General features: G+C 44.6%; 1 protein-coding gene across 1 annotated transcript in view; it reads left to right on the top strand.

Annotated features, from left to right (window-relative positions):
* SNX19 (sorting nexin 19) overlaps positions 1–12066 on the top strand; it is a 43267-nt gene extending 31201 nt beyond the window's left edge. The window contains exons 9-11 of the mRNA XM_020791936.3: positions 6103–6287; positions 8652–8739; positions 11434–12066. Of these exons, the coding sequence (XP_020647595.3) occupies positions 6103–6287; positions 8652–8739; positions 11434–11557 (397 nt within the window). The 3' untranslated portion in view covers positions 11558–12066. The remainder of the gene's footprint in view (positions 1–6102; positions 6288–8651; positions 8740–11433) is intronic.
* Positions 12067–15274: the final 3208 nt, after the last annotated feature.

The raw sequence follows: 15274 nt of genomic DNA, 5'->3' as shown, positions 1-15274 counted from the left end.
CAAGTTCTACCCGAACCACCCGCGCGAGCCAGGAGGTGAGGCTGAGGGGCCTGACGCCGAGGGAGGCCCGGAGAGAGAAGACAAGAAACCGGGCCTTCTCGGCGGTGGCCCCTCGCCTTTGGAACAATCTCCCTCCTGAGATTCGCGCGGCCCCTTCGCTGGGTACATTCAAAACTCAATTAAAAACATGGCTTTATGTCAAGGCCTTCCCTCCTGCCAGCATTTAATTTAATTTAAATTGCTTTTTTCTTCTTTTTCTATTTATTATTTATGACTTATTATGTTTTCTTAATTGATATTTTGATATTTTGATATTTTGGATTTATGTTATTATAACTGTATATTTTTATGTTAGCCGCTCAGAGTGGTACCGAGTTACCAGATGGGCGGGATACAAATCAAATAAATAAATAAATAAAATAAATAAATAAATACTTGCATTCTGCACTGTATGCAGGATGTGTGATAACTAGATGATGAGGAATACAAGTGTTAACTTCTTAAATAGTAGCCGCTCTCCCTGTAACTTATGTTTGACTTGTACCATAATACGATTCTCCCACTGATACTTATTTATTTATTCATTCATTATATTTATAGCCTGCTCATCTAGTGGCCAGCCACTACTCTGGACAGCTTACCAAAAAAACCCCACCATATACCCACAGCACCCAAACCAAAATAACACATTAGAGTAACAATAACAAACGACCATAAACATAATATCATCTAACATAATGAGACACACAAACACACATACAGAGAGAGGGGAGGGGGGGCAACAGCAGCCCAGTTAAAAATTGCACTGAATGAGTCAGGAAGTCCCTCATGTGAGGAGGATGGCCCTGAACTCCTTTTTGAATGGCTGCAGTTTAACCTGCTTCCTGAAGGAGAGAAGGGAGGAAGCTTGGCGTACATCAGTAGGCAGCAAGTTCCATAATGGTGTGGCCACCACTGAGAGGGCCTCGTTCCTGCTGGTTATTTTCTGGGCTTCCCTGTGATCATTGGGTAGCCTGGATAGAAAGACCTTAGGAAGAGACACTCCAAAAACCATCTTCATTTTTCGGGGGGAATGTTGTAAAACTTACCTGTTAATTAATTAATCACTGATTTTTTTTGCTAGTGTCATGTTACATTTTTTAAAAGAACAATTGAAATGGCTAAATTGGACAAATACAGTGGTGCCTCGCAAGACGAACACCTCACGGGACGAAAACCCCGCAAGACAAATGGTTTTTGCGATCGCTGCGGTGCCTCGCAAGACGGCTTCTTCTATGGCCGTGCTTCGCAAGATAAATGTTTTTGGCAAGACCGATGCCTTCCAAGACGAATGAATTGTTTTCGCCTTGCGAGGTTCCCATAGGAATGCATTGCAATGCATTCCTAGGGGAAACTGCTTTTCGCAAGACAAAAATTTTGCAAGACAGCGCTACTTGTGGAACGAATTACATTCGTCTTGTGAGGCACCACTGTATAGTCAGTTAAATTGCCTAAAAATATCCCCACCCATTGCCCTTAAGTAACTGATCAAAGCAATGTGAACAATTGTTATGCAGAGCCTTAATTGCTGGTATTAGAACAATTACAACAAACAATTTCAGAACAGTTGGCAGAAATTATATCAAATTATGGTGGAGATTCTTTTGTATAACTTTATGCCAGTGTAATCCAGATTGGGTGGCAGAAACATTACCGTATTTTTCGCACCATAAGACGCACTTTTTCCCCACAAAACAGGGGGGGTTGAAAGTCTGTGTGTCTTATGGAGTGAAGAAAACAGATTATATTTTCCTGTTTTCTTCTCCTAAAAAATTGGTGCGTCTTATGGAAAGGTGCGTCTTATGGAGCGAAAAATACGATATATTTAAACTCAGATCATTAAAACATGATAATGCTTCAGATTAAGAATTCATCAACATCTAATGAAACTCAGCATAGCATCAATTAATAAGCAGTGAGAGGTGATGTTTGCATAATAAAGCAAACATCACAAGTCATTAGAATCTAAGGCCAGTAAACCGGCGTGTTAAATTGTATGGATTATGCACATTGCAGATTTCTTTAGGGAGGGTGACTCTGACAAGCCCCTAAATTGTATTGGAAGGCAAAGACACTTGAAGACCTCCAAAGGAAATCTTAGTATTCATCTAGAGTTCACTCCAGCATTAAATGAGGATCTCCTCCACTTAGTTCAATGGAATTTTTCCCTTTCCCATGGGCTTTTCCCTTACCTTTAGTGGGATTTTTTTCCCTTCTGAAGGTCCATCTAACCTCAGTGATGCCTGGAGACCGACAGGTCCCCCACCCTGACCTAGTGCTTCCTCCTTTTTCCTCCCAGGGACTAAGCCTTGATGCCTCCGGGATGATTGCAAGCAAGGCATAAAGATTTAGCTAGCATATTGAGGTATGTGGTGTTTGTCTAGGGAGGCTCTCTTCATCTGCAGATGTGTGCCATCTTAAGAGGAAGAGGGAGCAGAGCCCAAACCTGAGATGTTTACCCCCCCCTTCTGCCAGATGCAAACTGGCAGAAGGGGCTGTGAGGTTAGTGTGCTTCGCTTCTAGCCCTCCGGGGTCAGGAAGGATCGCAGCTTTGCTTAAACAAACACTTCATCATGCTGTTCCCCAGCCAGGGGTACAGAACACATTGTTCGTGGTTTATGCCATTGTAAAGTTTTACAGGGTAGGCGTGAGGAACATTTCCAGTAAAATATTGAGCTGCTTTCCTTGACTCTTGGCAAATGCTCGGGAGGGATTCAGAGCACTTCATATTTGCTGATTTATTGTTGGTTCGGGGAGGGGGTTGGTTCTTTCCCTTGCACTCGTATTTAGCAACTTGCTCAGCAAAGTTTTGTTTGCTCTGCCGCTGCCGACTGCACATCCCTATTTTCCAGTGCAAGACCAAAAAAAAATTAATTGTAATATCAGAGGACAGGGACATCGTCAGAGGCGTAGAGAGCTGGAGATGAGCTTTTTGGAAGAGGCATGAGAGGTGAAATAAGAGTGTTGGTAGACATAGGGATAATCTTTTCTTCTGTTTCCAATATACAGAGCAAAGGGCCTTTGCTTAAGTTTATTTTTTTTAAGTATGTATGAAAGGGTAAATATCAGCTTGGTTAGAGGAACCCATAGTGCAGTGGTTAAACTGCATTACTGCAGTCAAGCCTTTGCTTACAACCTGAGTTCAATCCTAGCAGATTCAGATAGCCGGCTCAAAGTTGACTCCGCCTTCCATCCTTCTGAGGTCAGTAAAATGAGTACCCAGCTTGCTGAGGTGGCAAGGTATTGTCTGTATAACTGTATTGTAAATCACACAGAGAGTGCTTTAGCGCTATGAGGTGGCATAGAAGTCAAAACAAGTCAATACAAGGGCCATAGTTTTATTTCCTTTGTGATTCCACTCACCTAGCAGAACAGCTTCCTTTGCCAGATTACCATTTGGCCTTTGAATTCAGTTGCCAGCACATGTGCCAACTCAAAGACTTCAACGCCAAACCTGGATCCAGTCACATTTTATAACTGTGGCACATGGCAGCATAACCCCTCCTAAGGAAGGGAAGATCCGGAAAGCAGGCTATAGAGGATGAGCAATACCACTGGGTATGGATGCCATGCTGGAATATTGAGGAGGGGAGAGGGATTAGCTGTGTAAGTAGAAGATTAAAACACCACAACATTTTGTAGTAGGTCCTACTTCATTTTATGCATTCCAGGGTTTTGGTCTGGAATCCTATAATGCTAGAACCTTTCTGAAACATGTCAGGCTAGGGTCTTTTCAAAGCTGGAGAGTAAACTGTACAAGAATCCTGTGAATATAACACCCCTTCTGTAATGGAAGAAAGGTAGAACTTGAAGTGATAGCTAATATGGCCAGTATCTTATTCAGAGCACAAACACAGTCACATAAGCATGTACTCGCTCTGGCAAGCCCAGGGGCCCAACCAGTTTCACAGGTAGCATGAGACTAGTCGTGCAAAGGGGAACCCACTGGAGCAAGGTTAGGGGACACTTACAGCAGTGGTCCCCAACCTTGGGCCTCCAGATGTTCTTGGACTACAACTCCCAGAAACCTTCACCGCCACCTCTGCTAGCCAGGATTTCTGGGAGTTGAAGTCCAAAAACATCTGGAGGCCCAAGGTTGGGGACCACTGACTTACAGGATCCCGTAATGGTGTGTTTCCCAACCTTGGGTAACCCAGGTGTTCTTGGAGTGTAGTTCCCAGAAGCCTTCACCACCAGCTGTGCTGGCCAGGATTTCTGGGAATTATAGTCCAAGAACATCTGGGTATCCAAAGTTGGGAACCGCTATGACCTACTTCATTCCCACCTTATATAGGGCGAGGCATAGACCACACCGGAGCTGTGAGCTATCCATCCTGCCTAGATGCCTCCTTTCAGAGATGTTTTCTGCTTTTGCTCCCTCTTTCTCCCCGCAAAGATCTTCAGCTGTGATCCAGTTATGCCAGTGGGGTAAAAATAATGAGTTTCCCCTTGTCTCCCCCTCTGTCGCTTTCTTTGCCTTTCCTCTGCCTGTCACACATGGTACAGTCAGCTCTGGTGTCTCATCCGTGTAGGCTCCTCCCTGCATGTCCCCTTTCTCTCTGGGCCAGGTCCCTCCATAGTTGCAAAGAAGAATTATAACAAATACAGTGGTGCCTCGCTAGACAATGATAATCCGTTCCACTGAAATCGCTGCTTAGCGAAATCATCGTCTAGCGAAAAGCATTTCCCCATTGGAATGCATTGAAACCTGTTTAATGCGTTCCAATGGGGAAGAATCGTCCTTGTCTAGCGAAGATCGGCCATAGGAAAGCCACTTTGCGAACCGCTGATCAGCTGTTTAAATCGCTGTCTTGTGAAGCTTAGGCCCCAAAAACACCCGTTTTGCGAGCGCGGAGGAAGCTGTCAAAATAGTCATCTAGCGAAAATCGGTTTGCGAAGCAGGGACCAAACATTGTCCAGCGAAATTCCCCCATATGAATCACTGTTTTGCGAATCACTATAGCGATTGCAAAAAGTCAATGTCTAGCGAGAAAACTGTCACGTGGGGTAACTGTCTAGCGAGGCACCACTGTATAGACTTTTGCTCCTCTTTTTTTGGTCACATGACTTGGGACATTTAAAAAGAGCAGAAGAGTAGGCGGCAGCAGTGGTGACGAGAGGGGAACAGTCAGTCAGCCGCTAGGTCTGGACGTCCCCAGTTTACCATTGATGCCAACTCCTTGCCTGCCTTCATCGTAAGCTCTGGGATTAAACCCACTCTCTTTTAGCAGCAGCTTCGTCCTTTCGTTAGCACTCGCTTCAAATGCAGACCCCGTTACTTCATGCGCGAGGCATGCATTTCCAAATAGGAAGCCAACACCCCTTGCTTCTGCTTTCTTCTTTTTTTATCCTGTCTGGTTCAGGACTGGGGTGCTCAAATTTGCCTCTCAAGGACTAGTCATGGCTCAGCAATGGGTTCGTTTTCTTTTTATAGTCACAATCAAGTCATTTTTGTCCTTATCTTGGCATGAAAATATTGTCCTGGGCACCTCAAAATAAAGATCTCCTGCATGTTTATTTTTAAGCTGTTTACCACCTCTGCAATAGGCTTCTTGTAAACTGCTAGAGTTTTCAGTAGAGGAGACAGCACAGAGTGTTCATATAGGGGATGTGGTGGCGCTGCAGGTTAAACCGCAGAAGCCTCTGTGCTGCAAGGTCAGAAGACCTGCAGTCGTAAGATCGAATCCATGCGACGGAGTGAGCTCCCATCACTTGTCCCAGCTCCTCGCCAACCTAGCAGTTTGAAAGCATGTAAAAATGTAAGTAGATAAATAGGTACCACCTCAGTGGGAAGGTAACGGCATTCCGTGCCTAAGTCGCTCTGGCCACGTGACCATGGAAACTGTCTTCAGACAAATGCTGACTCTACAGCTTGGAGATGGGGATGAGCACTGCCCTCTAGAGTCAGACACGACTGGACTAAATGTCAAGGGAAACCTTTACCTAAACTGCTAGAGTTTTCAATAGAAGAGACAGTACAGGGTATTCATTAGCTTTGTAAATTCAACCAAAGCCTTGTCCAAAGAACCTTCCTCTTTGTCTTCCTTCCTTTCTCGCCTGCAGGTGGCTGGAGGTCCAGGTGGACAATCTGACCTGCACTCAACGTTGGGTGCAATACCTTCGGCTGCTCCAGGAATCCATTTGGCCTGGTGGCGTCTTGCCCGTGGTCCCCAAGCCACACAGGACAGAAGAGCAAAAGGCAGCAACGGAAAGACAGGCCTTGCAGCTTCTCATGGGCATCCTGCCCGGTGAGTGGAAGTCAGAGAGAAGCGCAACACAGTGGCTTTGTAGGCGCGCCCATTCTTCTGTCACGGTGATGTAGAAGAGAGCAGGCAGAACGTCTGAAGACCTTGGAAGGCTCTGGGATGTTCCCTTTCCAAAGTTGCTCCACTGAAAACCTTTGCAAACTGAGCTATCAGGCTTTCAAACAAAAGCTTGTGTCCAAGCTTGGACCATTTCAGAAATAATCAGGGTGTGAAATGCTCTCACTGTGGCCATTGTACATCTCTTGGAATCCCCTCCTTTAACTGTAGGCTATCGGTGATGCCTGCTTTAGCCCTGAGTGACTTGCAGCAAATCGGGAGGGATTTTCTGGCTCCCTGTTTCCTAACTATAAAAACGACTGTTTTGTCTCTGAATTAAAGATGCTGAAAAGAACACTTGAAAGGAACATAAGAATTAAGTTTTGGGCAAGAGGACTTGAGGAGCACTATTGCAAATTCCATCCTCTTCCTTAATTTTTAGCCTGTGCTGGCCTGGGTAGACAACTGGCTCGACAGCTCAGTGGTTTTGGCGATGGAGCCAGAGGTTGGGAGCTATGTGCCTCCTGCAAGTAGAGCCAGCCTGGGTGGCCTTGGGCAAGCTGCACAGTCCCAAGGCACCCCTACAAGAAGGGAATGATAAAACGCTTCTGAGAACTCTGTACCTAGAAAACCCTCTGAAAGGTGACCATAAGTCAGAATTTTATTTATTTATTTATTTATTTATTTATTTATTTATTTATTTATTTATTCATTCATTCATTCATTCATTCATTCATTCATTTATTTATTCATTTATTCATTCATTCATTCATTCATTCATTCATTCATTTAGATTTTTATCCCGCCCTTCTAGACATATGTCTACTCAGGGCGGCTCACAATAAAATTATTCATAAAAACAATTAAAACAATGATTTAGTTTGACGATATTAGTATTAATCAAGATGGAAAAGATGAAACAAAAGATTAAGTAGACAGTAAAAGTCAAGTATTGACCGGGGGGAAGGCCTGCCTAAAGAACCAAGTCTTTAATTGGCTCTTAGAAATACCCGTCGAGGGTGCCAGGCAGATCTCTGACGGGAGACCGTTCCAAAGTCAAGGGGCCACTGCCGAGAAGACCCAGTTTCTAATTCTTTCTTTCCGGGCCTCTCTTGGCATCAGGCCCCTCATACGTCCCTCGTGGCTATAGTGAGTGACTCGAGTAGATCTAGGTAGGAGAAGGCATTCTGCTAGGTATTGAGGTCCTAAACCATTTAGGGCTTTATATGCCATCATTAACACTTTTAAATCAGTGTGGAAATGAATGGGACAATTGAGTTGATGTCACATGATCATTATTGTTATTCCTGGCCTAAGTCAGTGTTGTACACCCAGAGGGTGTCTATTTGGCTTCTCGTACAATAAATTGAGAGAGGAAGGGAGATCAAAACCCCGACATCAGGTGTAGGACTCTCAACTCTCCCTTAGTTAATATTCCTTCTGGTATTGGGGCTGAGCATGCTAGAGTAAGTGTCAGGGTTCAAAGGGGGCTAAGTGAAATGAGTGGGAGGAGATCCAGTGATCTACATCTAGTTTCATCAGAGGGAGAAATGAGACCGGGAAGCCCATCCTATCAGCTTGGGTAGAGTGTATGGCCTCTCGGCTCCTGCCCTGTTATCCCCATCAGCAGCCATACTGTTTAGCGGCAGGGGTTGGGGGTGGGGAGGCAAGGGGAAGCCATTCTTCCTGTATCTCGTTAACGGGGGTTAAGTGTCCTTCAGATCCTCTGCTTCCAGAAGTGGAAACGTCGCCTGTTGTAGCATTTGTGCGAGAAAAAAGGCAGCAGGCACCCACTCTTTCGGCTGCAAAGCCCTTGTGGCATGCTGTAAATCACCGTAATAAAACCATGAGAGATGGAAACCTTGTTGCTTATTTTTTGGGGGCAAATGAAATATTTAGAATTTTGATACAATCTTCCCATTTCCACCCTCAAGAGCTAGACAGTACGTCATGTCTTGTAAGAATGTATAAACTCTGTCAAGCCGGTTTGTTAAACATTTTACCGTACTATTCATTATAAGACATTACATTAGACTTCCCATTGTTATGATTGTTTCTCTCTCGAGGAATCTTTCTCTGGAACAGAGTTAAGAGGCTTAAGTGGTGCATTTTACTGTAAAGGTATGTTTCTGAGATCGGTATTTTTTTAAAAAAAATATCATTCAAGAGATGCTCCACCTTTGGTGATTCAGATCTTCTAAACATACATTTGGTATCCAAACAATGAAAACCCACTCCAGGGACACTTTGTGTTATAAACTGAGATTCAGATTGTTTTCTGGAATTCATGCCTGTCTCCGATGTCCACAGAATTAGTTCTCGAAATCCTTGGAACCAGTAAGTGTCGACAGAGCTGGAGTCTCGCCCTGGAATCCATGCAGCATCCCATCATAAACAGGTAACCTTGGCAATGCAGCATCTTTCCTGGCAAACCAAGAAATGCCTATGGTGGGCAGCTTAAGGAAAACATCTGTTGGATCAAAATGTCAAGACTTTTGGGGTGACACGGAATGTTATGTTTTAGCAACTGGATTAAACTGGTGCTGCGTTGAGCACCCCACCTACAGGGTTCCAGTGACTCCATACCACACACAGACAGGCCACCGTCGTTCTGCTGACCCAGAGCGTTTGCCCCCATTAAGCTGTGGTGGCGTTTGCCCTTGTGGCCCCTGCTTGTCTTTCCCTCACAAAGGCTCATGCCACGTTTTCTTCTCGCTGCCACCAGTAGATTTCCTCAGTAAACGATATAAATGACATTTGTCAAGAACACTTGTCTTGTGAACAGAAACAGAATTTATTTATTGGAGTGAAGCAGATTGAATAATAACAGAAGTCCCTCAGATACACATTATACACAAGCAAATCATCAACAGTCCTCTCAGTACATACTTATTTTCTCTTGCTATATCATTACCACCTTCTCTACTTATTTTCCTAACCAGCTCTATCTCTCAGTATCTGTTCCCTCTCTCTCTCTCTGACTAACCAGCCCTATCTGACTCCTCCTTCTCCCGCCAAGCCTCATGTAGCTGCTGACTCCGCCTCTCCAGTCCTCTTATAGGTTCATGCAAATCAGCTCCTGAATATGAATGGCATGAGTGATGTGGGTGATCGTCACAGCTGTTTTTTTTCCCTTCATCATGGTTTCCATTTATGCACACAATTGGGCGCCTTGCACCTGTGCAGATGATTCTTCCGTAGGATCATCTGTGCAGGTGCAAAGCACCCAATTCTGGGAATACATCGAAGACCGCACGAAGAGCCACAGTTACAGGTTATGAGTAAACTGTCCTAACCCTCACCCCCTCTGAAGGCTATTGTCTCAAAAATGTGGGGATGCTTCAGCAAGGATTGGGATCCCTCGGCCTCCGTCGATACCTTCCCATTTAGGGTTGCTGCCTCCTAAGCACAGCCACCCAAATGTCTGAAGCAGATTCATGATGGAGCAAACGCAGCCTGCCAGCCTGTTTCATTGTAGGCTGAATCTGCTTCCTCTTCCAGCCAGTCAGCCATGATTCTTCCAGGATAATCTTATTTATTTATTTATTTATTTATTTATTTATTTATTTATTTATTTATTTATTTATTTATTTATTTATTTATTTATTTATACCCCGCCTATCTAGTCATTTCGACCACTCTAGGCGGCTCTTTTCCACATCATATATTTTATTTTATTTTATTTTATTTCAAATATTTTCACCCCGCCTTTCTCCTTAAAAGGACCCAAGGTGGCTTACAGCAATTAAAAGACAGCATTTAAAAGCTTAAAATAGTGAGTATACCAATATTTTAAAGAGGTATGCCAGTATTAAAAAAGAATCAAACAAATGTTGTATTAATAATAGTCAATAAAATCAACGCTTAAAGCACATTCGAAACAACAGAGCATAATGTTCCATTCCCTGGCCATGAGTATCCTTGTGCATGTAGGTGCCGAGGTGTCTCGTATGTGGTGCTCCACAGGTAGCTAGGAGAGACCTTGGAACCAAGACGTTGATTCCTCAGCCCTTGCTTCATCCATAGGCCTTCTTAAACAAAGATAGCCCATATTTTTTCAGCTCCAAGAACGGATCTGCAACCTTATTTAGTTGTAGCCAATTTTAATTTTAGTGGCTTCTGTGACTAGACCACTGGCCCTTGGGCTCACCAACATTGCCCAGCCTTGCTGTTTACACTTACCTGGAAATAAACGCCATTGAACTCAACGAGGGTTGCTTCAGGTAGAGGGGCCAGGACTGTGTTTCTGATCGGCAGTACCAACTCAGCATTATACTGCAGTGACGAGAATCTGCTTCCCACTGACCTAGGTGAATGTTGTCTCCAGCAAAGGTTTCAGGTAAAATATTCCCCACTATGCCGTGTAAGAGAAGAACCAACCTGAGTGGTCTTGGATGAGCTACAAGGGAAAGCCCTCACAAGAAAGAAATGGTAAATCTCTTCGGAGTACTCTATACCCAGAAAAATCTGGAAAGGGATCACCATAAGTCAGAATCAACCTCATGATGCATAATTATTATAACTGGTCCTTTGAGATACCATGGATTATATCCAAGTTGTGGTGCTTCCCCATAGGAACATGTATGCATGTTTTGTTGTTGTTTAGTTGTTAAGTCGTGTCCGACTCTTTGTGACCCCATGGACCAGAGCACGCCAGGCCCTCCTGTCTTCCACTGCCTCCCGGAGTTGAGTCACATTCATGTTGGTTGCTTCGATGACACTGTCCAGCCATTTCGTCCTCTGTCGTCCCCTTCTCCTCTCGCCCTCACACTTTCCCAACATCAAGGTCTTTTCCAGGGAGTCTTCTCTTCTCATGAGATGGCCAAAATGTTGGAGCCTCAGCTTCAGGATCTGTCCTTCCAGTATGCATGTGGGGAGCCACTATATAGTGCTCAGTAGTATTATTATTCTAGCAAATCAGCACCATGGGTAGTATAAAGCACTAGATTGCAAGTTACGCACATCTTCGTTGTAGTGCACTGGGCCATAATATACATGGTGCTGTCCCTATTTCCTCTCAGTTAAAGTTCATTCTTGGAATCGCCATCAGATGTTTGAAGACCCATTTAAAATCCTGTTTTCTCTCTTCTAGGCACATGGTTTACTGTCTTGCAGACATCCTGTTGGAGTTTTTGATCCCTGAATCTTTAACAGACAAGCCCTGGAGAGCACCTGCAGCTGGAGTGGCCGAGAGAGTTGGCCCTTCATCACAGTAAACTGGACTGATGTTGCTAGCAGCCAAGCACTCTGTGTGTGTGTGTCTGTGTCTGTGTGTCTGTGTGTGGTTGTGTGTGTCGAGGAAAACCATAGACATCAATTGTTTGACTTCATATTTCTGTTTTACTCAGCCAAGGAATGTTGAAGAAGAGCTATAAGACTGCTTTCAAAAACTGCTACATGAATGGACCAAATGAATTTATTGGCATTGTAAAAAATATGTCCCTTACTTAACTCGGGAGAAGTGAGGGACAAATCTTTGTTAGAAGTAAATAATGTTCCTCTAGAGCTGAATAGTTTTATGAATAGGACGAGATGTCAGTGACAATCCTGGATGGATGTGGTTTTTACTTCCTATGTGTCGTTTCAATCTTTGTTCAAGCAAGTAGGATTGAACGCTCCAAACCTACCTGCAGTTCCATGGGCATTTCATCTCATGATTTCTCCTCATTCTTCCCAGCAAAGCAAAGGAAGCTATTAGTGAATAAATCTACCCTCTCTTCATTCAGCATCTTGTGAGATTCTCCTTTAGATCTGTGTTGTTGCTTGAAACACAAAACTACGTGAGCGAATGCTTCATAACGCTGCTCAGGGTTTGTGGGACGAACTTGGGCCCATTGTTGCTCTTTTGGCTGAATATCAGGAAAAACTTTCTAACTGTTAGAGCAGTACGACAATGAAACCAATGACCTCGAGAGATGATGAATGCTCCCCAGCACCGGAGATATTTAAGAGAAATGTAGACAATCCCCTGGCAGAGCTAGGGGCTTGGACTCGATGGCCTTATTGGCCCCTCCAACTTCATGATTCTAAAGATGGCAGGTAGAGAAGCCAGAATCTTTAATCTGAACCTCAATCTGTGGTGTCTTTTTTAACATGAACGGGGTAAGAAAAACCTATGATGCCATTCTATTTCTGACTAATAGGGACAGTTCTTTGTTTCTCATGGAGGACTGCTACATCGTTGGCTCAAACCATGTAGGGTATTTGCATGTTCGGTTGCTATCATACACAGCAATACAAGTATAGCTTTCAGATCTGGAACCATCTGGCCATATCTTTATTCAGCCTGCTAGCATAGATGACAGATGATGTGCAGCCCTCCAGATGTTGTTGGACTTCAGTTCCCATCAGCCCTGGCCGGTGTGGCCAGTGTTGAAGAATCATGGGAGTTGAGGTCCACCATCCTCTAAAGCAGTGGTCCCCAACCTTGGGCCACCAGATGTTCTTGGACTTCAACTCCCAGAAATCCTGACCAGCAGAGGTGGTGGTGAAGGCTTCTGGGAGTTGTAGTCCAAGAACATCTGGAGGCCCAAGGTTGGGGACCACTGCTCTAAAGGAATGTCACATGTTCTTCATGCCTGGTATAGATACAAAGGTGCTTATGGTGGAGTGACAGCCTGTGTTGAATGTAAGCAGTCGGTCCATACAGGGAGGAAAGTGGGGCAGTGTGTGCCTGAAGACAGTGGGGCTGGAGCCTTAATTGGCAGTGGAGTTGAACATTTTGGAAGGGGACGCAGTGGGTGGAGGAGAGCCGTGAGCAGCCTGTTGTAGGAAAAGCATTCTTAAGGAAAATGTGCACATCTCCACACCCAAGCACTATTATTCTTGTATGATACGAGAACTAGAACTCAATATGGTTGCCACTCCCAAAAAGCAAAATCACCATTTCAACCGAAGGTGGAAGGAACACTGAGGAGGTTTACACGTGCCGTAACCAACTGCATCATTTTACACTGAACTGTCTGGGATCCCAAACCCCACTGTTTACTGAGGTTAGTGGTTTTGACCCCCACCTTATGGTTCAGGTTGATTCTCCACCTGCCCGCACTTGCTCTTTGCAGAGAGAGGATCTCCTCTTGGCACACCAGGAAGGATTTTCTGCCTGATGCCAGTAGCTGGGGTGGGTACCCAGATCCAAATGGGGACTGCAGCAGAAGGCTAGTAGTTAAAGCCCCCTGCTACCTCAACTGGCTCCTGGTGTTGATCAAGACTCTCCATGCCTGCAATTTACCTTAGAAAATCCACACTCACCACTGCTAATGGTCTGGATGGTTCAACTTCGGTTTGGCCAGCTCCTTATCAAATAATCTGGGAAAACAGGGAAGGGCGCCGGGAATTGGCACTCCCTATGGAACGCAGAGCCTATGGGTTTTAGAAGTCACAAACAGCCTGTTGAACTGGGTCTAGGACCAAACAAGTTGCCAGGATAGAAACAAATGATGCCCGGTGATTGGCAGGTGCCAAAATCGAGCATTGCACACTAGCTGGAACTTCCAGTTCCTTCTCAAAAGTATCACCCCATAAAGCGCGCAGCAAGTAATCCAATTGCGCATGGGCGGTTGTGGCCTCGTCCCAATCAGTGGCAGGACCAGCTCACCAGCTCATGTCCCTTTGGGAACACGTCTTATTTTTTTAACCGTTTGAGCCAAGAATTAGAACAATATTAATGTTATTATAAAATGAAGGGAAACCCTATACGGCAAAGTGCTTGGGTCATATATTATTCCAGATTAGACATGCCAGAGAAAGGTCCCAGATGTTGTCGGAAATCCATTACCTACAACGAAAGCGAACATTTGCGCAACATATGATGTGGTGATAGCTGCAAAAGCCAAGTTCCCTTCCTTAATATTCACCCCAGGCTAGTCTGGACCATGTCCAGTGTCAACAGCTCTTAAGATTCAGCACTTACCTCTCACAGAATGCAACCTAATTAATACCAGATCGAAGAGAGAGCACGCCACACAGAACCCTCGCTTGGCACACCATCGCTATGCTTCTGAGGAGATCTCTTATGGATTACATGAAGGTCTAATGAGATATCCCAACATCTCCATTCCTGGAGGCTTAGCCTTGCTTCCATATGCAAGCACTGTCATTAATGATCATATAACACCAAAACTATAAAAGTTTCCTTCCATCTATCATTAGATAATAGACAAGACAATAGACCCATCGTGAGGTCACTGTGTTACAGCTTGAGTTATTTCTCACAAGTATTTTTTTTTTTAATGTGGTCAAGATTGTTTCTGTCTCGGAATGCCAGGTCTATAGGACTATTGTGCAGTGGATGTACTATTTCTATAAGGCCTGTATCTTGTTTTTTTGTTAAATTGCACCTTTCCTCCAGCTCAGGGGGGCTTACTTTCCATGCTTACGCGCGCACACACATGCACACTGTTATCCTGACATTTGCTAGACCAGACCAAAAGGTGGTAAGTAGGCCAAGGCCAGCCACCCAATGTTGTCAGTAGGCAAAGATTCATGCCTGGATGTCCTTATTTCCATTTCCATGGGAAAGAAATGTAATGCACTCTTTATTTAGATTAGGCATCCTTCAGCCTCGAAATACTATGATAACATGCTCTGAATGGAGGACTTGGAACAGCATCTAGTGTGGTTGAGAAGGCCAATTTGAGAGTGACAATCCCTTCCACACTGAAGACAACTACACTCTGTCCCCTGTCCAGCTCCCTGATTTTGCTGCTTTCATAATTGCTTCTTTGCCTCGGCCTGCTGGACAAGGGTCTCTTCAAATTGGGAGAGGCCGTGATGCAACGCCTGCCTCCAGGCTGAACCCTCAGATATCAGGGTTTCCCATCTGTTGAGGTCCATTCCTAAGGCCTTCAGATCCCGCTTGCAGATATCCTTGTATTGCAGCTGGGGTCTCCCTTTGGGGCGCTTTCCCTGCACTAATTCTCCATGCAGGAGAT

This window comes from Pogona vitticeps, chromosome 8 (assembly GCF_051106095.1).
Source record: "Pogona vitticeps strain Pit_001003342236 chromosome 8, PviZW2.1, whole genome shotgun sequence".
Taxonomy (NCBI): Eukaryota; Metazoa; Chordata; class Lepidosauria; order Squamata; family Agamidae; genus Pogona; species Pogona vitticeps.
Note: the sequence above shows the minus strand (reverse complement) of the source record. Positions and strands in the feature narration are given on the sequence as shown.